The following is a 25,078-nucleotide window of genomic DNA, read 5'->3' on the forward strand; positions in this document are numbered from 1 at the left end:
CACCGCAGGGATTTTTGGAGAGGCCGGGCAGCACAGCTGGAGAAGGCCCTGCATCCCCCGTGGGCCTGGCTACACAGGCATGCAGGATTCCCCAGGCCCTCAAGGAGCCTGCCCTCCAGAGCGCCAGCCCGCCCAGAACCCAGAGCCAGAGGGCAGTCCCAGGGCAGCCGAATGCTGTGAGGAAGAAAAAAAACACAGGGCTGTATGGAAGCTGGGTTGGTCCAGGAAGGCCTCACTGGGGAGGTGGCACTCTAGCCGGGATCTTAGGGACAACATGGAGTGTGGGTGTGCGATTCCAGGAGATGCCAGCGGAGGCCCTGGGCAGGAAAAGCAAAGCCCATCTAGGGCGGGAAACGCCCTCCGAGCTCAGTGGCCCAGGTGCAAAAAGCCACTGGGGCAGCCTCTGGAGGAAGTCACCTTCCAGGGTGCTGCCATTCGCTGGGAGGGGAGAGTGGATGTTAGGAGGCAGAAGGCAAAGCCAGAGCCCAGTGGGGGAGGGCCGGTCAGGAAGACGGGCTTGGGATAAGCAGGAGGTGGTGCTAGGCAGATGTGTGGTTCGGGGCTTTATGCGTTGGCACTGCGGTCTGGGCATAGGGTCTGTGCACGCGAGAAGGGGTTCAGTCTAGGGGACCGTGCCAGCCTGGCCCTGAGCCTCCCGCAGACCTGTTTGCCTTGGGACATCCCCAAGTGAGTGCTGGGCAGAGTCAGGCCCGTGGAGACAGGAGCCCTGTGCAGGGTCGGGGGTTTGGTGCCAGCAGGTCACTGCCCTGCCGCTCTCTGGCCCTTTGCTTTGCTGGCAAGAGCTTGGGGTTGTTTGGTACCCAGAGCCTGAGTGTGTCCTTTAACTTGTCTGAGCCTCACTCTGTGCCTCTGTTGCACTGATGAGGGTGTGTGTTATCACCTTAAAACCCAGGTTTTCAAGTGACAGGTGCTGGATACGTGGCTGCTCCCTGGAGTGGGATGATGGAAGGGGGAGGGTCAGGAAAAGTAGGACGCCCCCTCCTCAGGGCCCAGGACTCGGAGGCCCCCCTGGACCTGGGACTTGGAAGGGAAGCCAAAAACTGACTTCAGAGGGATCTAGGCCCAAGGCCAAGGGTGCCCAGTGGCCAGGGGAAGGAGGGAGGGCCTGTGCTCCTGGGGGTGGAGTCTGGGCCAGACCTGCTGCCTGTGGCGTCCCTCCCCACGCTGTAAGTAGGGTGGCCCTGGAGCGTGGAGGTCAGGTTCTCTGTCAGAGCCCTGGGCCTGCCCCGGGGCTTTATCCCCAGCCTCCCGGCAGCTCCTGTGTGCACCCCTCAGTTCTCCCAAGGGAGAGCCTCCACAGAGGCACCTGGAGGCCCCTTTGGGATGTAAGCTCCTGCCCCAGTCGGCCATCTTGGCGAGGCCACTTCCTCACAGGAAGTGATGTCATAGGCATGGGTGAGTGTGCGGAGGCTGTGGGAAAAGGGCTGTACAGAGGGAGGGTCTCCTTTGTCAGGAATAACAGTGTCCCCCCGGCAGGCCAGTCCCCACCTGTCATCCAGAACGGCCGTTGTAGCCGCCTCCTAGGGGGGCCCCGCCTGGAGCCCCAGCCCCGAGGAGGAGCCGGGTCAGAGGGAGAAAGAGCTTTGTGTGCAGGCAGGGGTCCGTCTACTTGGGCCTGCGTGGCTTGGAAACAACGTAATCCATGGCTTCTGTCCCCACCCACCCCGCTTGCCCTACTCCCCACCCAGCACCGGCCGTGCTGTGAATGGCGGAGATTTTGCAGCAGTGGGGTCAAGTGTGGTGAGAACCCGCTGGTGCCCGGGCCTGGACAAAGACCCGGATTGCTGCTGATGAGTGTGAGTGTGCCCAGTGCAGGACATTCTCTCCCTCACCTCCTGCCTGCCCCTCCCCCTCCTCATCCTGCGCCAGCCAGCCCTGGTCCTGCTCAGACACATGCCCTCCCCCTGGTGCTGAGCCTGGAGACAGGAGCCGGTGGTGGGGCTGTCAGGGCCCTCCCTGCACCCACTGCAGCCGAGGTCTCCACCCTGGGCACCAGGCCCAGGGCGGGTGGTGGTGGTGGTAGTAAGTTTCCGTCCCAGGCATGGGAAAGACGTCACCACAGCCTGAGATGGCCGTGCTGTTTCTCTGCACCCCGTGTCCCCTCCTCTGCCCCAAATCAGAGGCTGGGTTCTGACCTGGCTTGGCTGCCGGTGCAGGTGGTCACTTCTCTGAGCTGGGAGAATGCGGGTCTCCTGGCCTCGCACTGGAGGCGCCTGCCAGTGCGGGTTTAGTGGAGGACAGCTCCTGCCTGCTGCCTCCCCCGGCGTGTGCACTGCCCGGTTAGCAAAGCACTTTGCACCTGTTTTCTCAGCCAGCCCTCACAGCAGCACCTTGTAGGAAGTGTCCACCCCTTTTTTGTATGGGGGAAACTGAGGCCCCAGCGACCTTCCCAAGGCCTTCCATGCACAGGAGGGCGTGAACCGTGCCCGCTGGCTCTTGGGCCAGCCTGTTTGCCCACCCAGGCCAGACTCCAGGGTCAGGTTCGTGGTGAAGCAAGCAGAGCTGCTCTGGCCTCCCCCGGGAGCAGTAACGCCCCCCCCCCCTGCCGCCGCCTCCTGCCCATTCTAGTGGCTTGGCTTCCAGCACTGTTACACAAGTGGGCCTCTCCACAGCAGCTCTGGCCAGGCCCTGGGAGGACATGTGGGGGCTGGCGGAGTCCTGTTAGGGTACAAGTTGCATTCCCTTCCCAGGCCAGGACGTGACATGAACTCATGGGAGCCACCAGGAAGGCCATGTTGTATCCCCTGTCCCCCATCCTCCCCCCGGGAACAGCCACCCACCCTGCTAAGGAGCACACCTGCCAGAGCAGCAGGTGCCTTCCAGACGCCACCCTACCCTGGTCACCTGCCGCCCCCTGTGTCCAGGGGTCATGAGCAAAGTGGAGCGCGGCCTCGGGCAGCCAGGATGGAGGGGAGGGGGTACAAGCTGTGCCCTGTAGAGAGTGCTAGAAAGAAAGCAGAGATGCCCGGGAGGGCAGGCTGCAGCCTGTGCAGACCGGGAAGCTGTCGCCAGGAGGAGGAGGCGCAAGGTTCCGTGAGGCCTCAAAGGTTAGAATCAGAGCAACGGCTGGGGCTTCAGCAAGCAAGCTGCAGCGGAAAGCGAGGAAGGCTTTGCTAACTGTTGTCTGTCCAAAGGAGAAGCCGGCTGAGAGAGGCAGTGCCGAGTTTCCTGTCCCCGTCGGTGTGTAAGTCGCAGGTGGATGTGGATTGATGGGGAGGCGGCATTGGAGCCTCCGAGAGACTTCATAAAGGCCGGTTCAGGTCAGTTAGAAGAGGTGACTGCACTGGTGCCCACGGAAGTCCACCCACAGGCACTGGAGGTCATTTTCATCTGAGGCCTGCGGTGGGTGCGCTGAGAGCCCAGCAGCCGTGGTTCCTCCTTCTCCTGGCTCCGCCCACGCACTCTGAGCCAGGAATTGTAAATGTGCTTTGTAGAGAAGGATTCGCCAAGAGGACGCTGCCACTCGCGAGCAGAAGCAGAGGCTGTGGACCTGGACGTGGCCACCCGAGGGAGGGTGGCCCCACAGCCCTGGCTGTCCCCTGCTGGGTGCAGACCCAGGGCCGCCCCTGGCTCCCATGGCTTCCTTGGCCTGTGTCTGTCCGTCCCGTAGCCGTGTGTCCTTTCTCATGCCTCCCTCTTGGGACGTGTAGACCCTGCTACACGGGTGTGTCTTCAGGGGCAGGCTGCGATTTGGCAGCGTGAGTTCCTGTATTGGAAGGGGAAAAAGTGTACGTAGACAATTTCCCCGCCAGTGGGAAATCCACACCCGGCCTGGCAAAAAGGCCAGGGCTGGCCCCAGGGGAGCCCTTCTGAGATGTTTGATTCTCTGTGAAGGTGGAGCCGGCGGGAGGCGTCCTGGGACACCAGGCAGGCAGAGGACGGAGGGCTGTGGCTCCAAGCTGTGTGTCCTCCCGTCAGCTGGGGAGGTGCCCCGCGCCTTCATCTTTGCTTGGGAAGACAGTGCTCCCTTGGGGCTAGGAGGTGCTCCAAGAGCTGGTGCACTGTAGGCACTGTAGGGCCCCATGGGCAGATCTGGGTCAGATCTCCTGGCGCTGTTGCCCGGCTCTGCCCCTTCCTAGCCTACAGCCCTGGACCAGGGACTTCAGCACTGTCCCCCATAGCTCACAGGGCTGGGGTTCCTAAAGCCATGTGACCAGAGGCCCCAGGGTGCCACAGCCACTCTCGGGGTGCTGGGGAGCGTTTTTAGTCTCCTGTGAGACAGCAGTTCTGGATGGCTGTCAGAGACTATGCCAGCTGCCAGCCCAGGGTCACGTGCAGTGTCAACGTGGCCTCACTCGATTCTGTCTGCCAGGCCTTTGCGAAGCTGGGACTCGGGCACCTGAGATTCCCCTGTGACACTCTGGCTGCGAGGCTTGAGGAGTTGTGCGGTGCCAGCAGGTGCTTGCATCCCTCTTCGTAAGCCACGTGGCTCTTTCGGAATGGAGTAAAGATAGCCTTTTTTTCTCTCAAAGGATATATTGTGTTTTCCCAAATGGCTACTCAATTTTTAGGATATAAATACTTACAAAGCTGTTCGGATCTATTTAATGGATTCCTAACTATGCAGAATTTCCTTTTGGCCTTGGAGTACCATGGAAAAAATGACTTAATCACCAACTCACACCCCCACCTTTATTTAATTTGCATACGCTGTGCACCTACTGTGTGCCAGCCAGCACCGCGTGCCCCTGCAGCCCCTGAAGGTAGAATCCCAGGCCACCCGCAGGTCCTTCCTGACCTTCTCACAGCGTCTGCCCCCAGGATGCTGGGGTGAGGGACGTTGGCAAGGGTGTGGCAGCTTTGTGGGGAGCCGTCCCGTGTCACCAAAGGGGACACTCTGTGTCCGTGTCAGGGCAGGGAGGAGTGGTAGGGCGGGGGCCACCAGATGCAGGGTCTGCTGCGCTAATGGATGGCTAATGTTTGCTTTCCCTGGTTGCGTCTGCGCCCACTTTATAAATGAGCCGCATTAGGGTTATAAAACAAAGCCATAAATACAGCCCGCAGTGCTGCAGAGAACCAGGGCAGCCGGCGCTTGGGGGCCGGGGCGGCGTGGCCAGAAGGGAGGGGCGAGCATGGGACGTGTACCCACCCCCTCCCATGTAGCGGGGGCATGGGGGGAGGAGGCCATTCTGCCCATTTCATAGATAAGTGGCCTGAGGCCAGCATGGGTTGCCTCACCCTGAGGAGGGTCCATTCTCCACCCACTCCAGCCTAGAGGGGTTGTGGACACTGGTGGTGGCTGTGTGTGGAATCTGACAAGCTCTCTGCTGTCTGGATGCCCCTCTGGCTCCAGTCTGCTCTCCCCAGAGCTGCCTGCCCTGGTGGGGAGGCAGGAAGGTTGATCTCAGGGTGAGCACAGAGCTCAGCTCCCGGGGCTGTGGGCAAGTCCCTGTGTCCTAAGCCAGTGCCTCCCCAGCTTACAGACCCTAGGGGCTGCCCATGTGTGCAGGACAACGCCAGCCTGGCAGAGGAGGCAGCCCTCAGTGCCTGTGCCAGGAGAGCTGTGCATAGGGGCCTGGGGCAAACCACCGGGCCATTTGATTGACGGTGATGTGCAGCCTCCTCGCTGCGTAGCTGCTGGGGCGCCCTCGACTGTCGGGCCCCAGCCAGTGTCCAGCGCTGGTGGGAGTCTCAGCACCGGCGCCCTGATGGTGGCGCAACAGGCAGGGGAGAGCCTGGGCCCCTCCCAAACACTGAGGCCTGTTGCTTGGGTTCAGACCTTGGCTGTGTCTCCTGTTAGCTTTTTGACCGGGGGGGGCAAGTTGCGTGACCTTTCTGCACCTCAATCTCCCCATCTTGTAGAACCGGGCTAGGACGGACCTTCCTGGGTTACTGGAAGAATTAGAGAAGTCAGCGCTAAAGTCCTGACAGCAGGTCAGCCTTGGTGGCTTGTTTCAAGGCAACAACTTGTACCTAGTGTGTGCTAATCCCCCCACTCCCGCACCTACTGTGTGCCCACCCCACCAAGGCAGTCCTGCCTGTTTATCTCCCTTGGTCCCCACAGCAGCCGCCAGTGAGGTTAAAGTACCTCCCTTAAAGGTGCAGGAGTCACCGCCCAGTGTGCTGTCTTGCCGTTCACTCCCCGAGCTGTCTGTCTGTCTGTCTGTCTCACCCACACAGTCCAGGGCCCCAGTGCTCCGAACCTGCACTGTGCGGCCAATCCCCACGTCTTCTCCCAAAACCACCCGGGTCCCAGCAGGCTCTCTGGGTCAGCACGGAGGGAAGCCATCAGGCCTGCTCGTTCCACCTGCTCTCAGGGACTCCTAGGGCCCAGGGTGGCTGCTGCGCTGGGGAGTAGATGCGTGATCACAGCCACCATCCAGGCCTCAGGGCCCAGCCCTGCTGGCCGGGGGAGGGCAGACACGTGCACCCTGCAGTGGAGTTCATTGTTTCCCAGAGCAGTTAGCAGAGAAGGACAGGCCCCTACCGCTTGTCCCCAGCCATCTGATTGTTTGGCGTTTGGTGTTGGAAAGCCAATTTTCCTAAGTGGGTTGTCAGCCAATCGCCTGGCCTGGCCTGGTTTCCGTCCCTTCCTGTTTGTGTCACCTCCTGAGGCGCTGTTCTTTCCAGGGAGTGGGGCGGCCTGAGTTTCCATGCTGCCCCTCTGGGGAGGAGTCTCTGTATGTCCTCATCCCTAGGGCTGTGGATGCAGGTGGGGCCGAGCCGCAGGTCAGAGGAGGTCCCCCCTCCCGCCCTGGGTTGAAGAAGGGAGGCCTGGGAGCGGGTGGCTGCTGAGCGCTGGGGAGCCCAGGCCTGGGGCTGCAGCCCCGCGGCCCGCTCCAGCCCCCTCGGCTCCCGCTGTCTCCCCGCGTCCGTCAGCCCGGCTGGCTGGGGCTGCAGAGGGCGGCTGTGGCTTCAGGGCAGAGCTGCCCTGGTTTGAGCTCCAGCTCAGCTCAGCTCCAGCGTGTTTCCGGTGCATCGTGTTTTGTGGCATTGCCACGGGAAGAGGGATGAGGCCGGGCAGGGCGAAGGCAGAGGGGGTGTCTACACCCTGAGGGTCAGCTCAGCATTTCACTCCCCTCCCACCGAGGACCCCCTCTATGAAGAAGTGGGACACGCAGCCTCCCAGGGCCGGGATGGGCAGGATGGGGAAACTGAGGCCCCGCCGTGCAGACCTTGCCCAGGTGACATACCACCTCCAGCAGGTCTCCACCTTCCCCCTCCGCGGTGGCCCCCAGAGTGGATGAGGGGTGCCCAGGGGCCTCACGGAGCTGTCTCCCCTCCCCCGCAGGCACTGATTCTGGCAGTGAGGTGCTCCCCGACTCCTTCCCGTCGGCGCCCGCAGAGCCGCTGCCCCACTTCCTGCAGGAGCCGCAGGACGCCTACATCGTCAAGAACAAGCCGGTGGAGCTGCGCTGCCGTGCCTTCCCCGCCACGCAGATCTACTTCAAGTGCAATGGCGAGTGGGTCAGCCAGAACGACCACGTGACGCAGGAGGGCGTGGACGAGGCCACTGGTGAGCCCCCGCAGCCACGTGCTCCTCTGGGCCTCAGTTTCCCCTCGGTGTCCGCCGTCTTCCCCGGCCTGCCTTGGGGTGACTGCGTTCAACAGCCTGCACTCCCTCACTGAGTGCTCGTCCCTTCCCTGTCCTGCTGATGGCAGGGAGTGAGGTCCCGAGACGGCTGCCATGCGCCTGCCTAGCTCAGAGGGAGCCCTGCCCCCACCGCCCTGGGTACACCCTGACCTCACAGGTGCTCTCCCTTTGCACAGAAACCAAACGTTCCCTTTCTAGAAGTACATAGTCACAGGGCTCCAGGAAAGGCCCTGCCACCTCCCGCACGGTTGGTGCAGACTTGGGGCCGTTGCCCGGGCTTCCTGGTGGAGCCGCCCGCGCCTGGGAAGCAGAACTCCAGAACACTGCAGACCCGAAGCTTCCAGGGCGCTACCTGTGGCGGAGCGCAGAAGGGTCCCCTTTCCCAAGTGCTTTGGAGTTTGGCCCAGGGCTGCTCAGCCTGTGACTGTCCGGGAAGGGATGACACTCGCAGGGCTGGGAGGTGGCGCAGAGTCCCGGGATGGGAGCGGGGCCACAGCGTCCCTGCTTCTGAGACGAGGCAGAGCCCTGCCATCCCTGGTGCAGGAGGTGCACCTTGGGGCTCCTCCCCCTCCTGAGACTGGGCCTGCCCCACTGTGCTCCACGCCTGTCCCCAGGCCCCTGTTCCCAGTGCAGGAACCTCAGGGGGCTGGGATGGAGAGGTGGGGGCAACTGCAGGGACCCCAGCCAACCCAGAGCTCCAGGGCCTTCCTTGGTTTCTGTCTTACTTTTTTTTTGTACATAAGATTTATTTAGCTGAAATGCAGAGTGACAGAGAAGGGGAGAGAGAGGGGGAGGTCTTCCATCTGCTGGCTCACTCCCCAGATGGTAGAAACAGCCAGAGCCAGGAGCCAGGCGCTCCATTCCGGTCTCCCACATAGGTGACAGGGGCCCACACACTTGGGCCCTCATCAACCAACTTCCCAGGTGCATTAGCAGGGAACTGGATTGGAAGTGGAGCAGCCTGGACTCGAACCGGTGCCCATATGGGATGCCGGCATTGTGATGCGGCTTTACCCACTACGCCACAGCGCTGGCCCCTGCATTTCATTTGTGCCATCTCTTTCTTATCTTCTCCTCTGTCCTCTCCCAGCCCTCTCTCTTCTTCTCTCTCTCCACTTCTGTGTTTCTCTGTCCCTGTTCTTCCTCTTCCTCTTTGTCTCTGTGTGTCTATTACTCCACTTTCTGTTTCCCATAAAAAGCCCACAAGTTTCAGAACCACTGAGACCCAACACCACACCCAGAACGTACTTACTGCCTTGCACTGTACACCTTAAAATGGCCTCACCAGCAAGCCCTGTGTTGTGTTTTACCACAACTTAAAAATCATCATCATAGGAAAGGGTTTGCCGGAGCCGGCGTGCAGCCTAGCAGGTAACGCGCCTGTGTCTGTATCCGAGTGCCTGGGCTCCACTCCCGGCTCCCGCTCCCCACTGCAGCTTCCTGCTAGTGCAGACCCTGGGGGGCAGCCATGATGGCTTAGGAACTTGGGTCTCTGCCACCCACGTGGGCGACCTGGATTGAGGTCCCGATCTCCGCCTTTGGTCCCAGCCCCCATGCCCAGTCATCGCGGGCACCGCAGGTGGCGGCTTCACCTGCTGGGCCGCAGCGCATTTGGGCATTTGGCCTTTTGGGGAGTGAACTGTTTACTCCATAGGAGCTCTTGGGAAGATCTCTGTCTCTTTCTCTTTTTCTCTCTCTGTCAAATAAATAAAAAATAGATCTGCAGCCCCCTTCTCACCCAACATTTAAACATTAAAAAAGGCATTTTTCAAAAGGACAGAACAGAAGCAAGAAGCTCCCCATGTTGGCCTCACTCTCTGGCTGTGTGATGCTGGGGAAGTCACTGCACCTCTCTGAGCCCCGTTCCTGGCTTTGTGGCCTGGGGAGGATGGGCAAGGTGGTGCTGAGCTGAGTCTGCACCCTGTCCTGGGGCCTCTTTCTGGATCTTTCTTGGCCTTGCTGCCACATTTCCCTCTCATCCCCTGAGTGTCTCCGGCCCGCCCCCGAGGTCAGCCTAAGCAAGGGGCCTTGCAGGTGGCCAGCAGTGCTAACAGCGACCCCAAGGCTCCTCCTTCCCCGCCACCAGGCACACAGGCCCTGCTGCCAGCCCCGTCGGCCGTGAGCAGCGAGCCAGGGTCCTGCAGTCCATTCCTTGGCTTCAGTGGGGCCTGGTTTTGCTGCGGCTCCTGCTGCAAGCCCCAGCCCCCCCCCCCCCCACCGTGCTGTCTGTGGCTCCTAGGGCCTGGGGGACAACTGAGAGCCCAGATGGGTTGCGCCCACCCTGGGGTCCTGGCCCAGACCCCACCTGCTTCTCGGCCATCGTGATTAGGAGGGCAGCCTGGTGCTGGGCCCCAAGTCTGGGAGACCAGAGGCCCCGTGCTGGCCTCTCTGCTCGCCTCGTGTGGTGGCAGCCAAGGTGCCTGGCCTGCCTGGGGGACGGCGTCCCCCTGCCATCCACCATCTCTGGGCCTCGGTTTCTCCACGGGTGAAGGAAGGGGTTGGCTGGGATCCTGGTGACATGGGTCCGGCCTGGGGCCTGGGGGCTGTGGCTGAGTAATGCAGCTCCCTGGTCGCACATCGGGAGGATGAGGGTGTGGCCGGGATTCAAGCCTGCCCTGCCCATGTAGCCACCACCCCCAGTTCAGTCCTGCCATGAGTTGGGGGGATGGTTAATGAGAAGGGCAGGTGGGTAGGATACCTTAGGAATCCTGGGACAGGAGGCAGTCAGGGAGGCTTCCTGGAGGAGGGGGCTGCATGGTCCTCCCACAAGGTTTGGGGAGGAGCTGCAGATGGGTGCCCTAATCCTGGTGGGTTCGCTCCTCTCCTGAGCACAGAGGGCTTTGTCAAAGGAGGGTGGGCAGGAGACCAAGAGCTCCCCCTGTGTACGCTGGAGGACCCCGTGATCCAGGGGGCCCTCCCGCAGCTCCGGCCCGTGGGCTCTGAGCAGTGGCCGGGGAGAGGCCAGACTCTCAGCCCTGCCCCAGCCTCTTCAGGTTCACGTGGGCCAGGACACAGTTTTCCCTCGTTCTGCAGGAGAGAGCCGGCCAGCACACCTGCGAGGCCTGGTGGGCGCTGTGTGGACAGTGGCTGGGCAGGGGGACGACGGCAGCATCAAGGCAGTGGAGCAGGATGGCAGCCGGGGTGGGGTTGGGAGACTTCCTTCCAGAAGCGGGGCCGGGCCCAAAGCTGACAGTGACTGGGAATCCCCTGGGCACAGAGAGGCAGGGAGGGAGTTGCAGCTGGGATCAGTGTCCAGTGGCCTGCGGCGGGCAGCAAGCGGCCAGGAAGATGCCCAGATGGGCTCAGTGGGTGGGGGAGGCACGTGCATGGGGCCACTGCAGAGACTTGGCGGGGAGAACCCACAGAGAGAACTGGACACACAACCAGATGATGGCTCGCCTGGCGCCTGGTGAAGGACACAGCTGGCTGCAGGGTGGAGAATGGGTCCCGGGGCAGAGGGCCCACGTGAGCCACTGCACTGTCCCGGTGAGGGGCCTTGGCGGCAGAGGAGATGGGACTGAGAGGGACTCGGGGTGGGGGGTGAGAGGCATCAAGGCGAGGGTCCCGAGCTGCCCTGACAGTGTCTCCCCTCCCCTCCTCCTAGGCCTGCGGGTGCGAGAGGTGCAGATCGAGGTGTCGCGGCAGCAGGTGGAGGAGCTGTTCGGGCTGGAGGACTACTGGTGCCAGTGTGTGGCCTGGAGCTCCGCAGGCACCACCAAGAGCCGCCGTGCCTATGTCCGCATCGCCTGTACGCCTCCCTGGCCCCTGGGCCCTCCCGCCCCCCAATCCTGGGGCTCCTCCCTTCCCCCCATGGTTCCCGTATGGGGGCCGCCTCCAGTATCCCTGACTGCAGGTGCCTGCCGCAGGGGTGGGCACACAGATGCCAGCTTAGAACCTGGGCCACTAACAGCCCCAGGCTGCCTAATGTCCTTTGTCACCTACTTCCGTCCTGGGCCACTATGTGCTGAGGGTCCCGGGGTCAGGGAGGGAGCCCTGTTCCCCTCTCCATCACCTGGTGAGGCCCTCCCTGGAAAAAGCCAAGGGATCCCCAATTCCCTTGGTGTGTACTTCCCCCTAGTGGCCACAGCAGGGACCTTTAGGTTCCTGACTTGCCCCAGCTCACTTGGCCTGGGGACTCTGTCTTCTCCCAGACCTGCGCAAGAACTTCGACCAGGAGCCTCTGGGCAAGGAGGTGCCCCTGGACCACCAGGTGCTCCTGCAGTGCCGCCCGCCAGAGGGGGTGCCTGTGGCTGAGGTGAGCAGTGACAGTGGGGCAGGATCTTTTACTTCCCATGAGCCACCGCGGCACCTGGGACTTGGGACGGAAGAGAGAGCTGCAGAGCTCAGCACATGCAAGATCCCAGCTGGGCCCTCCCTGACAGGACCCCGTGGGGGCCCAGGCCAGAACCCAGGGCTCCTCGGGCTCGGCCGTGGTGTCCCCTGTCCCTGCAGCTCCCAGAATCCAAGACCCAGCTGTGTGGTCGCCAGGTGCTTCATATGTGTACACCCACCCATGAGCTGGTGACAGCCTCCCCTCCCCACAGGGCTGCTGGGTCCCTGGACACTGCCCGCCTGTCCCCTCCCTCCCACACATGCACGCACCTGCACCGTGGCCCAGGAATCAGAGCCAGGCTCAGGGGACCACCTGAGCTCTCCACCAGGGCACTGGGAAGATGGGCTCCCAGCTCGGGATCCTCCCCATCTGGCCCCCTGGTGCTAGGCCCCGGGCAGGGGTCCTCACAGCTGCCCCACCAATGGACGTTGTCTCCTGTGGCCAAGCTGGGATTTGAACCCAGGCCTCAGGTCTTGATGCCCTGCTAGGCTACCCTGAGGAGTGAACGAGGAAGACAGGACAGGCACCACCAGCTAATGGCACTCGGCACCCGCTTGCAGCCGGGCTCTGTGCTCAGCACTTTGCAAGCCCTGACTCGGGGTCCTCCCAGCAGCCCCTTGGGATACGTGCCCCTTACAGGTGGCAAAACTGATGCCCTGAGGGGTGCGTCTCCCCCCAGGACCACCCAGCTGGTCAGGGGTGTTCATGGTGCTGAGTGGATGGTGCCTAGCCCGGTGACGTGCCTGCCGTACTGTTCACCGAGACCTCCCCTGCCCGCTGTGCGGTGGGCCCCTCCCCCTGCTCCTCACCGCCCCCACCCCGCTCCGGCAGGTGGAGTGGCTCAAGAACGAGGATGTCATCGACCCCAGCCAGGACACCAACTTCCTGATCACCATCGAGCACAACCTCATCATTCGCCAGGCTCGCCTGCTGGACACGGCCAACTACACCTGCGTGGCCAAGAACATCGTGGCCAAGCGCCGGAGCACCACGGCCACCATCATCGTCTATGGTGCGGGCTCTCGCGGTGGGAGGGGCTGTCAGGGCCAAGGGAGGAAGGAAGGGAGGGGTGAGTCTGGACTGTCCTTCCCACGCCCCCCAGCCCTCCCAGGGAATCCCCAGGATTCCCTCCTCAGCCCAGAGAGGGCAAGGGACTTGATCAAGGGCACACAGCAAGGTCAGTGGCCAGGGGGAGTGCCCAGTCCTGTTGGAGTCCCTGTAGCTGAGCCTGTTATCCCAGCAGAGTAGGGGCCCTGCTGTTCCTTATGCTCCCCCTTGGGAGGGGACTGAAAGCTGACAGAGGAGCCCTGTGCTGGCTCCAGCCCCAGGCCCAGGCTTCCGGCCCCCATCACTCCCAGGTGACTCTGACTCAGTGTCGCCCTCTCCTGGCCTTTGCCTGCCACTGCGTGTGGGGCAGGAACTGGGGAGGGCTGCTATCGGGGCTGGAGTGGAGAGTGGCAGAGCCAGGCTAAGCGGGCGACGGCCACTTTCCCTGCAGTGAACGGCGGCTGGTCCAGCTGGGCAGACTGGTCGCCCTGCTCCAACCGCTGTGGCCGAGGCTGGCAGAAGCGCACACGGACCTGCACCAACCCCGCCCCTCTCAACGGAGGGGCCTTCTGCGAGGGCCAGGCCTTCCAGAAGACGGCCTGCACCACTGTGTGCCCAGGTACGTGCTGCCCACACCCGGATGGCCTCCTCTGGCCTGTGCCCAGTCACGAGAGTCCTGAGTCCCCACGGTGGGGTCGGGAGGTGTTTGTCCTGGGGCCCGCGCCCACCCACCCATGCATGAGCCCTACCTCCGCTCCTGCTGCGCTGCAGTCCAGTGCTGGGTTCCTCTGCCCTGTGAGCCCCTGAGCTCAGGGAGAGACTCGGGGCCCCTGGTCGGTCCTGTGAGAATCCCCTTCCTGTTCTTGTCTTCCTCTCTCTGTCCCCCGTGCCCATCTGGCCGTGTTCTCCCGCTCTGTGCGGCTGTGCGTGTGGATGGTGTGTTTTCCACCCCCCGGTCTGTGTCTTTGCGTGTGCAGTTGTGCGCTGGGTGGCCGTGCCGAGGACCTCGTGCGTCTGTGTTTGTTGGCCTGGTGCCCCTGGGGCCGTGTGGCTGCGGCATGGGCGTCTGTGTGGTACGCGCGTGTCTCGGGGTCCCGTCTCCCTGCCGCGGTGTGCACGGCTAACTGTGCACGTGCACGTGTGTGCTGTGCTCCCGCAGTCGACGGGGCGTGGACGGAGTGGAGCAAGTGGTCAGCTTGCAGCACCGAGTGTGCACACTGGCGCAGCCGCGAGTGCATGGCGCCGCCGCCCCAGAACGGAGGCCGCGACTGCAGCGGGACGCTGCTCGACTCCAAGAACTGCACGGACGGGCTCTGCGTGCACAGTGAGTCCTCGGCGCGCCCCGGGCCCGGGCCTCCCTGCCCAGCCGCCGCCTCCATCGCCTCATCAGCACCATCTCCCATCGCCTTCTCTGCCACCCTTCCTTGGCACCTGTGTCATCATCTTTCCCTTTATTTCCCTCGACAGATAAGAGAACTCTAAGCGACCCCAAAAGCCACCGTAAGTCCCTTTTCCCTGCTGTCCTCCTTTTTTTGGGGGGAGGGAGGGAGTCCCCGATTCTCCTTGGCTGGCTTTTCCTGGGCGTGGGGTGCAGGGCAGAGCAAGTCGAAGGTGCCCCCACATCAGCCCCCGCACCCAGTGCACGGCTCTGCGTCCCCATCACGGACAGGGAGCTGAGGCTCAGAGCCAGGACTCAAACCCAAATATTTGTGGGATCAGCACCAGTGCTCTTAACCCCGTGCCCTCGGCCTTCCGCCCTGAGACAGCCAGGACCAGCACCACGCCTGTCCACCCCGTGCCCCTGCTGTGTCCCGGCAGCTGCAGCAGGCCTCCGGCTCATCTCCATGGGACCCCGCAGGCAGGCCGGCCATCCTGTGGGAATTCAGCCATGGCTTCCAAATCTCTCTGGAACATGAAGCCAGCCATACAACTGGGGCCGGCTCACGAGGGGCAGGGCTGGAGGCTGATCAGAGAGTGTAACTCACCAGGCACGAGAGGCGAGGCGTTAGGAAGGCAGAGCCAGAGGCTGTGGAGGGGCGAGCTGCTGGCCCTACGGGGGCTTCTCTGGCAGCTCTCGGGGGCGCCAGGCCCCCGGGGCCCAGAGTGAGCGCCATGAAGAAGGAGTGGGCGGGAGGCAGAGTCAGGAGCTCAAGTCTCCAGGGCTGACCGAGGGCCCTGCCTGGCTCTGAGACTCTGGCTGACTCCCGAGCTCACAGAGCTGCACGGGTGTCCGAAAGCGGACAGGCAGCTCGGGCAGCTGTGGCCATCTTGGCCTCGCCTAAGCTCGGCAGCAGGGTAGCCACACCATGCATGTGGCTGCTTGGACTTAGGCTTAACTTAATAAGTCCCTGAGTTTAAAACGTCAGTCTTGGTGTTGTGCTGCCTTGTGTCACGTGTGCCTTGTGGCTGGGTGGGGGCAGCATACACAGCATTGCCCTCCTCCTAGAAAGCTCCGCCCACCTTGACCCCACCCTGTCTGACCTCGGATGGTTGCTTATAGCTGGCCTGCATCGCCTCCCTGAGCCCCGCCCGCTCCCCTTCCACCCATCACCAGGCATCTCATTCCACTCGCTCCACCACCTCCCCCCACCTTCTAAGCCGGGAACAGGGGAGGGCGGGGCGGCTGCCTGGGCAGGTGCAGCTCTAAGGCCCGGGTCTGGTGGCCCCAGTGGTGAGCCGTGAGCGTGAACGCCTTTGTTTGCGGCCTTGTGGTCAGCCTGCACGGGAGGCAGGGCAGGGGCCTCGGGGCCATTTCCCTGGTGATGAAGAGGCTGAGCAGAGTGGTTCAGGTCCCCCTGAGGTCACAGCCTACTGGGGCGGGGCTCCGGCTAGAACAGTGCCCCCACCAGGGAATCCCCCGGGCCTGGGGCTCTGGCTGGTTCCTCACGGGCCCCTCCTGTCCCTGCAGTCCTGGAGTCCTCGGGGGACGTGGCACTGTACGCGGGCCTCGTGGTGGCCGTGCTGGTGGCCGTGGCGGTCCTGTCCGTGGTGGCGGTGGTGGTGTACCGCCGAAACTGCCGTGACTTCCACAGTGACATCACCGACTCATCTGCCGCCCTCACCGGTGGATTCCACCCTGTCAACTTCAAGACAGCCAGGCCCAGTAAGGAGCCCGCCATGTCCGGGGTGGCGGGTGTGGCCAGGGCCCCCAGAGGGGTGTGGTGGCAGCCAGGCCAGGGCTGGGGCTCCCAACTCCCTCCCGCGCTTCCCAGCTTGCTGCAGTGGGCGGGGCAGAGGCAGTGGGCGGGGCCTCTGCCGTGGCCAGCAGGTTCAGGGCTGGGGTTCACGGCCGGCACCACCCCATGCAGACAACCCGCAGCTGCTGCACCCACCTGTGCCTCCTGACCTGACAGCCAGCGCCGGCATCTACCGTGGGCCCGTGTATGCCCTGCAGGACTCCGCTGACAAGATCCCCATGACCAACTCACCCCTGCTGGACCCCCTGCCCAACCTCAAGATCAAGGTCTACAGCTCGGGCACCACCGGCTCTGCACCGGGCCTGCCGGACGGGGCCGACCTGCTGGGGGTCCTCCCACCCGGCACCTACCCTGGCGAATTCCCCCGCGACGCCCACTTCCTGCACCTGCGCAGTGCCAGCCTCGGCTCCCAGCAGCTGCTCGGTCTGCCCCGCGACCCAGGGAGCAGCGTCAGCGGCACCTTTGGCTGCCTGGGCGGGAGGCTCAGCATCCCTGGCACAGGTGGGCCCCTGCCCTGCTTGCTGGCAGTCCAACTCCCGTCTGTACAAGACACAGCCTCCTAATCCCGTTTTACAGATGGAGAAAGTGAGGGTCCGGGGCAAGAAGGGACTGTGGGAGGGAAAACTGACTGGAGCCCTGGCCCACCCGTGAGCTCACCGAGACAGGGGACATGTGGGCCTGTTGGTTTCCAAGCCTCAGTTTCTCTGTCCAGTGGGGGTGCCCATCCTGGGTGGCAAAGCCAGCTTTCTGATGTCACACCCCGAGCAAGGGACAGGGCTGTCCTTGAAGCCTTCTGATGCCAGCAACCTCAGAGGCCCCTGTGGTACAGACAGGCCAGCTCTGGGCAGGGGCCAGGCCTCTCCTGCCCGCAGCCCCCAGACCACCGGGCGCTCCTCTGCCTCCCCCTGCCTCTAGCTGGGACCAGGACCCAATGCCTGTTCTCCAGCCCCTCCCTCCTGACCTCCCCCTCCCCGTAGGAGTCAGCCTGCTGGTGCCCAATGGAGCCATCCCCCAGGGCAAGTTCTACGAGATGTACCTTCTCATCAACACGGCAGAGAGCACCCTGTGAGTGGAGACCCCAGCCCCTGTGGGCCGCCCCTCCCTTTCCTCTCCCCCCCCTGCTTCCTGCCCACACTGAGGTCAGGTATCACCACTTTCCCTTTGTTGGGCCCCTGGGTCTGAGCCCAGAGGCAGTGCCCCAGGGAAAACCTGGATCTCTGTCCCCACTTCAAACAAAACCAGCATCAGAAATCAGGAAACTGAAAGGCAGTGGCCAGACTGGCTGCAGGAGTGACAAAGGGTTCATAACCTTACTGTGTAAAGAGATTCTGTAAACTAACGAGAAAAATCAAATGTCTCAGTACAGACACGGGCACAGGATATGAACAAGTGTCTCTCTCTCTCTCTCTCACACACACACACACACACACAGAGGCCAGTGGGTCATGAGAAAATGTTCGACATAATTTATACTTAATGAAAAATAGACTTGAGACAATGGGAGGGTTTTTTTTGCTCAAGAAATTTGCAAGGATTTTTTAAAATCAGTTGAATTGTGATACTTTAAAGAAAGTGCTTATTTATTTATCTGTAAGGCAGAGTGAAAGAGAGAGAGAGTTCTTCCAATTGTCCCTGAAAGCTGGGACCAGGCCCAGCTAAAGCCAGGAGGCTGGATCACCACCCAGGTCTCCCACATGGGAGGCAGGGGCCCAGGGACCTGAGCCACTGCCTGCTGCCTCCCACAACTCAGACCAGGCGACCCAAGTTCAGGTGTCCCGAGCAGAGGCTTAGCCCACTCTGTCTGCTCCAAGGATGTTTTTCAAACATTAGTGCGTTCGTGGGGACCCGGCCCTCACGGGGAGCACTGGAGTGTGGGCTCCAGCTTTCCCGAGGGCAGTTTGGCAGCCCCTGGGAGAAGCATTGTGGGTGCAGAGCCTTTGGGGCTGTGAGCATCTGGGGGTGCAAACTCTAGGTCTGTGCCGTTCTCTCCACCTCCTTTGCCCCCCTCCCGTGACTTGTGGGGGTCCTGAGCCCCGCCCTGTGTCCGCTGCAGGCCCAGCCAGGGTCTGCAGGCTCATCTCACCAGCGCCCTCTGCCCTGCCCCCAGCCCACTCTCAGAAGGGACCCAGACAGTATTGAGCCCCTCGGTGACCTGCGGGCCCACGGGCCTCCTGCTGTGCCGCCCCGTGATCCTCAGCGTCCCCCACTGCGCCCAAGTCAGTGCTGGCGACTGGATCTTCCAGCTCAAGACCCAGGCCCACCAGGGCCACTGGGAGGTGAGGAGCCGTGGCTGGGGGGTCTGGGGAGGCCGGGGAAGCCCGCGTAATCCCAGCCCAGCCCGGCCTGGCTGACATGACCGTCTACCTCCCATGCACACACACTCGCTGTCCCCTGCAGGAGGTGGTGACCCTGGACGAGGAGACCCTCAACACCCCCTGCTACTGCCAGCTGGAGGCCAGCTCGTGCCACATCCTGTTGGACCAGCTGGGCACCTACGTGCTCACTGGCGAGTCCTATTCCCGCTCAGCGGTCAAGCGGCTGCAGCTGGCCATCTTCGCCCCCGCCCTGTGCACCTCCCTGGAGTACAGCCTCAGGGTCTACTGCCTGCAGGACACGCCTGTGGCCCTCAAGGTAAGGGCAGTCACCCCCAGCTGGCCAGCTGCATGGTCCCTCCCAGCAACCCCCTCCCTGGGCTCGTGGTACCGTCCGGGCTCCCCTTCCCCGCATCATCACTCAGGCGGTCCTGAGGCATTGACCCTGCAGGTACAGGTACAGGGCCCAGTTTGTGCTCCATCCAGCTGCACGCTCATACTCTCATTCAGTCAAGGCCTGTCTGTTCCCCCAGCCATCCTCCGTCTGTCCATTCGTGTGTCTTTCCTTCCATGTGTCCTTCTGTCAATGCATTTCCCATTGTATAGCCATCTCTGTCCGTCTGTGCGTCGCCCACCTCCCCAGCAAGGTGTCCGTGAGCTCCTGTGCCCTGGCGTCCCTGCTTTCGCGTATCCCCATGGCAAGCCCGCGAGCAGCACCCTGCTCAGGGCTTCCCTCCCTCGCCCCGCCTGTAGGAGGTGCTGGAGCTGGAGCGGACGCTGGGCGGCTACCTGGTGGAGGAGCCCAAACCCCTGCTGTTCAAGGACAGTTACCACAACCTGCGCCTCTCCCTCCACGACATCCCGCACGCCCACTGGAGGAGCAAGCTGCTGGCCAAGTACCAGGTGAGGGCTGAGCTGGAGGAGGGGGTGGGCTGGCGGCGGGCCCGGGGCCTCCCTTCCACCCTGCTCTCTTCACTGCCAGTCTGAACTCGGTGCCGCCCACAGCTGCACTCGGGCCCCCTGAGCCCCCTCACGCTCATGTGCCCAAACACCTGTGCCCGTCGTCCTCGGCGGGTGTGGCAGCGTGGGGTCATGGGGGTTTCCCAGCCTGACACACCTGCACATGCACAAACCTTCAGCCTTGAACCTGACCCTCCCCAGTGCCCCTTCTCAGCTGCATTCTGGAACAGAGGGCCTGGCACGGACATAGCGGGCCAGGTCTTCCTCTGCCTGGCACTGACCCACCTTTCCACAGGAGATCCCCTTCTGTCACGTGTGGGGCGGCAGCCCGAAGGCTCTGCACTGCACGTTCACCCTAGAGAGGCACAGCCTGGCCGCCACGGAGTTCAGCTGCAAGATCTGTGTGCGGCAGGTGGAAGGAGAGGGCCAGATCTTCCAGCTGCACACCACGCTGGCAGAGGTGAGGCTCGGGGCGCCGCCGTAGGGCTGGGCCTGCCGCGCGTGCACGCCTCGCTCCCTCGCCACGGGCTCACGTGCCATCCCCTCACCTCCCAAAGCTCAGCCAGGCTGAGTGGGTTTCGGCTGACAACTGACACTCACTGATGCTGTTTGTGTGCTTGGCCCGCCCCAGGCGACACACGCCATCTCACTGCCTCTCCACACCACTGGGGAGACCCACATGATGAACCTCCCAAGGGCATGAGAAAGTGGGCCACAGGGAAGGAGGTCTGCACCCAGCCACACAGGTGGCCAGGCTGGCTCTGAGCCCAGCTTGCTGCGAGGACCAAGCCTGGGGCTCTCATCACCATGGCCCTGGATTGAGGATCCCAAGCCCAGGCCGCCCCAGGGCGCCAGTGCTGGCTCCTCCCTGGGGTACAGGGTGGAGCCTGGACCCAGGTCTGGCCCAGCCCTGTCCCCCACATGGATATGACGCTGGACGCGTCACTCCGGCTTTCTGGGCTTCTTTGAGTCGGCGTGGATTTGACTGACTCCGAGGCTGCGCCCACATTGGGCCCCGGCAGTGCGTTCACCGGGGCAGCCGTGCAGCCTGTGTTCTCGGGAACTGAAGCACGTGGCGCCTGCAGCCCCAGTGAGCCCTCGGTCCCAGGCGGGAAGCTGCAGGTGCAGGTGGCCAGCCCTGGGGCCCCCTCACTCTTGGCCTCTGCCCTTCCAGACGCCAGCAGGCTCCCTGGACGCCCTCTGCTCTGCCCCTGGCAGCGCCGTGACCACCCAGCTGGGACCGTACGCCTTCAAGATCCCGCTGTCCATCCGCCAGAAGATATGCAACAGCCTTGATGCCCCCAACGCGAGGGGCAACGACTGGCGGCTGCTGGCACAGAAGCTCTCCATGGACCGGTGAGCGACCCAGCCCACAGCCCTCCACGCTGGCCTCCCGTGGGCCACGGCTGGCAGCGGGTGTGGGTGTGCTGGGCCTCAGGGAGGGTGCTATTGCTCTAACGAGGCCCGTGCTCAGGGCACGGGTGCCCGAGCCAGGCGGGCTGGAGGCGGCCACCACGCTGGCCGGGCCCTGCTCTGATCTCGACCTGTGCGAAGATGAGTTCCTGGAAAAGCAGAGGGATAAGATGAGTTTATCTGGGTGCAAACACATATTGAAGTCCCTGCACAGTTTTTTCAAATGTGATTCCCATGAACTTGTTGAAGATCCCATATGTGTGCGTGGACTTCAATATTTCTTGCATCTAAATGAACTAATCTTTTAGTTCCACTTTCCCTGAACTTTCTGGAAGTCCCTACATAACACCCACCCACCTCGTGGGATGGACAGAGAATCAGCTACAGCCAGGCATGCACCCAGGGCGGAGCAGGTGTTGTGGAAGTGCCCGCTGGGTGGCCGGCTGCTCACACACCTTGGTGCCAGAGCTCGTTGGGAGAACTCCAAGTGCTGGATAAACGCAGCGGCTGGCGTATTGCATTTATCCACAGAACACCTGTGAGCGACCTGCGCGGAGCAGAGGCTTCAACTATGCCGTCTTACTAAGGTTGGGGGCGGGGGAGAAAAATGGCTGAGGCGTTCTTCCGGCCGAGGTCAGGAAGGAGTGAGGGTCGCGGGCTCAGAAGCCCTCCCCTGGTGCCAGCGTCTCGAGTGGTGATGACGATGGACAAGCTGCTTGCGTGCTGGGGAGAATGCTAGGCCTGTGTGCAGCGATGAACGCTGACTGGCGTTGTTCCCACTCGAGAGGCTGGGAGACCGAGGCTCAGAGGGGTACAGTGCAGCCTACGAGCGGGACCCGGGGCCGTGCAGCCCGGAGCCTCGGCCCTCCTGCCTCTCTGCCGGGGACGTGCCGAGTGCTCAGGGTACCCCATGCCTTCCCCTCCCCTCCGCCAGGTACCTGAATTACTTTGCCACCAAAGCCAGCCCCACGGGCGTGATCCTGGACCTCTGGGAAGCGCTGCAGCAGGACGACGGGGACCTCAACAGCCTGGCCAGTGCCTTGGAGGAGATGGGCAAGAGTGAGATGCTGGTGGCCATGGCCACCGACGGCGACTGCTGAGCGCCTGGGACCATGGCGGCAGGCGGTGCGGGAGGCGCGGGGCAGCCTCCGGGAGGGGACTGCCGCCTCTGCCGCCGCCGGCTCACAGCTGGGACCCCGGCCTCCTCCTCCAGACCCCTCCCGCCCAAGCCCCAGACCACGACCAGCCTTAGAGATCTCCGTCCTCTGTTGCTGACAGGGTCCCGCTCCCTCTGCGTCCCCTGCCATCTCTCCAGGCCCCAGGCCTCCACGTGGGAACCTCAGAGAGGAGCAGGGCTGGGACTGAGGGCCCTGGGGCCAGTCAGGGGGCATAGGGCGGCCTCCTTCCTCCCCCAGCCTCGGCCCTGTGACTGCCGGACTCAGAGGTTCTGTTTCAGCTCATTCTTCACTTTCTGCCTTGGTTACTGGTTTCTCCCCCTCTGCTTTCACGCCCTTCCCCTCTTTGCAAGGTCAAGTACAACTCAGACAGACTTGGTCCCATCCAAAAGCAAAAAGGAAAAGCAGAAATAGGAAGCTTCAGACCGCTAATAAGGCTCAAAGAAGAAAAACACCAAAACCACAAGGGACAGGAAAACCCAGTTTCTTAGGAAACGCAAATGATTTATTATCCAGATATTTGGATAAGTCCTTTTTAAGAAAAAAAAAAAGAAAATGAAAAACAACACAAAAAAATAGAAAACTCTTTTCTTGCGTGGGCACGAGTGAGTGTACGTATGCGTGTGCGTGTGTGGGTGTGTCGACATGCGGGTCGGGGAGACAGAGACTGAAGGCGGAATTCTTTGCTGCTAATGAATGCGCCCGGACCGAATTCCGGCAGGGCCTCGGCCTCCCCAGCTGTGCGGGTCACACAGGGCTGTAGCCACGGTACCAAGTTTCCCGCTCAGGTCTCAAGCCAGGGGGAGCCCAGGGATGGCGTGGGTGGGGTCCTCCCTCCCCTACGGCCCCAGGCAGGTGCCTCTCAGGCTCCTGGGAATCCAAGTTAGAGGCACTGGGATGGAAAATGTGGGCGGAGCAGGCCTGTTGTGAGCCAAGGAGAATGTTATGGTCTGGCGGCTCCTGGAGAGGGTGTGGTCCAGAAATGGGGCTGGAGAAGCCTCCCTGGTCAGCCTGTGTCCTGGGGGGCTGGGGAGCTGTACCCTTAGCGCAAGGCCTCCAGAACACCCCACCCAGCATTCTCCAGGCCAGGTGGACTGGAGCAGGCGGGCAGTCCAGAGCTGCCCTTCCTTGGCCTCCGTGTCTCCTGCTGGGCTACAGAAGCAGTGACCCACAGGCCTGTCCAGCTGCAGGAGCGTGGGAGGCGGGGCTGGGGTCTGGCTGGGAGTGGAGGCAGCAGGTGGGCAGCCATCTCCCACTGCTCAGCTCCTCCCCCACACCCCTGCCGACTGGGAGACCTTCCAGGTAACCTTCCAGGATGGGTTGGGCGCCCGGGGTGGGGGAGGGCTGGCACACAGCACCACCCCCACATTGCTCTGGGACATTGCGGAGGCTTGAGTGGGGAGCGTCCCGTCTCTTCAGTTGGTGTGGCTGGGACCAGGCCCCCTGCACACCCTGGGCACAGGCACCTCATCAAAGGCCTCTCCTTGGCGCCCACGGCGAGGCAAGCGCCAGCTCCCCACCGGCAGCGCTGGGCACGAGCCCCAGGGCTTGCCCCGGCAGGTCCCTCGTGGCCTTTGGAAGCGGGCCTGGGAGGGGAACAGGGTCCCAGCAGCAGTCCCCACCTGCGGCCCAGCAACCTGGGCCAGGGTTGGCCGTGGGCAGACCAGGACCTGCCTACAGGTGTGAGAGAGGATTCCTTCCATCAGGGCCTGCTGGCATGGCCGGGCCTGCCTCGGGGGCCGGGCCACACCTGGGTGCCGGCAGTAACTCCAAGGCTCTCAGCCCTGGTTCATGTGCTTGCTGTCTGCCCCGCCGAAGGCGCCATTCCCGGTGGCCCGAGCCCACGTGAGGGCAGCCCGCCCGGCCGGAGCCCACGCGTGCCCTCACAATGTTCAGGCCGTCATCTGCTTGCAGACCCTGGAGTGTAGCCCAGGAGTCTGAAGTCAGGAACCCGGCCCCCGCTCTGCCTGGAAACTGCGGTGTGGCCTCAGGCATGCCACTGCCTCTCCGGGCCTCTGTGTGCTTTGACATCTAGAAGGTTCCACAGCTGCCGCCTGCAGCCCGTGGGGTTCGCCCAGTTTCTGGGGCTTCCAAAGGGAGCCCCAGTGGGTAGAAGTTGACCTTGGCCTGACTGCCCCTCCTCACTGTCCCTGGCCTCTCACCTGTTGTCCTGGCCCCAGGCTGGGAGCTCTTAGCGAAGAGGCCCAACCGGCCACCCAAGTGCCACTTCCTATCTTACTTTCAGAAATTGTGCACTTTGGCCTGGAGCGCAGGGCCAATTGGCTGAGGCCCCCTCGAGGGTTCAAACTGCCTGGCTTTGCCGGGGAGGCCATGCAGGGCTGGCTGAGGCTGCACCCCCCCACTGCCTGCTTCTCTTGTTCAGACCTGAGACAGCGCTGCATGGTAGACGCCATGGGGACCTGCAGGGCCGCTCACGCTGTTCCTGTCTCATGTCTCTGGGGTGTGCGTGTGCGTGTGTGTGTGCGTGTGTGCTTTCTTCTCTGCGGGCACATCAGGGCGCCCTGGGGAACATGTGGAGGTGGGCGCACCTGCTCTGCCCTCCTGAGCCCACAGGGTAGGTTGGTGTCTCTTCTTCGTGCCTCTCCCTCCGCCTTCTCTCACAGGTCTCCAGCTCAGGGGCAGGGTCCTCCTGCAGGGCACCACCCAGGGCCTCTGGTCCCCTGCCCCCGGCTCCCAGGAGGTGACCAGGGGACGGTCTCCTGGCCGTGGCTGTGTGTCCAGGGGTGACCCCAGTCCCAGCCCTGTTTATTCTGTAAACAGCAACCTGTAAATAACGTTTAGCATTCCTATTGTAACAAATTAATTTTTATGAAATAAATTATATTTCCTAGTCTAATAAAAAAATGCCACTTGTATTCTGTCTTCTTGCCGCAGGCTGGCGGGGGTGTCCCTGTCCTGTCCGAGCTCTCTCAGCCCTGGGAACCATCCCAGCTCAACAACCTCGTCCCACAGAGGGAATCCTGGCCCAGAGAGGGGGTGGCTGCCCTACGGTCACACCGCAGCCTGGAGCCCGAGCTGCATCTGAGTGCTGGCCCCTGCGCACCAGGCGGTACAGCCCTGGGTCC

At 62.9% G+C, this 25,078-nt stretch overlaps 1 protein-coding gene across 4 annotated transcripts in view; it reads left to right on the top strand.

Annotated features, from left to right (window-relative positions):
- Positions 1-24,857, top strand: part of UNC5B (unc-5 netrin receptor B) — a 105,380-nt gene extending 80,523 nt beyond the window's left edge. For 2 of the 4 annotated variants that reach the window (XM_070057796.1, XM_008270269.4), the window contains exons 2-17: positions 7,253-7,477; positions 11,160-11,303; positions 11,707-11,810; positions 12,720-12,900; positions 13,387-13,554; positions 14,095-14,259; positions 14,403-14,435; positions 15,844-16,038; positions 16,244-16,633; positions 17,110-17,197; positions 18,240-18,408; positions 18,530-18,763; positions 19,198-19,347; positions 19,700-19,864; positions 20,579-20,760; positions 21,752-24,857. In XM_070057796.1, the coding sequence (XP_069913897.1) occupies positions 7,253-7,477; positions 11,160-11,303; positions 11,707-11,810; positions 12,720-12,900; positions 13,387-13,554; positions 14,095-14,259; positions 14,403-14,435; positions 15,844-16,038; positions 16,244-16,633; positions 17,110-17,197; positions 18,240-18,408; positions 18,530-18,763; positions 19,198-19,347; positions 19,700-19,864; positions 20,579-20,760; positions 21,752-21,917 (2,759 nt within the window). In that variant the 3' untranslated portion in view covers positions 21,918-24,857. The remainder of the gene's footprint in view (positions 1-7,252; positions 7,478-11,159; positions 11,304-11,706; positions 11,811-12,719; positions 12,901-13,386; positions 13,555-14,094; positions 14,260-14,402; positions 14,436-15,843; positions 16,039-16,243; positions 16,634-17,109; positions 17,198-18,239; positions 18,409-18,529; positions 18,764-19,197; positions 19,348-19,699; positions 19,865-20,578; positions 20,761-21,751) is intronic. The other 2 variants (XM_070057797.1, XM_051823799.2) reach the window with 1 other exon arrangement.
- Positions 24,858-25,078: the final 221 nt, after the last annotated feature.

The sequence above is a fragment of the Oryctolagus cuniculus genome, chromosome 15, assembly GCF_964237555.1.
Source record: "Oryctolagus cuniculus chromosome 15, mOryCun1.1, whole genome shotgun sequence".
NCBI classification, from domain to species: domain Eukaryota; kingdom Metazoa; phylum Chordata; class Mammalia; order Lagomorpha; family Leporidae; genus Oryctolagus; species Oryctolagus cuniculus.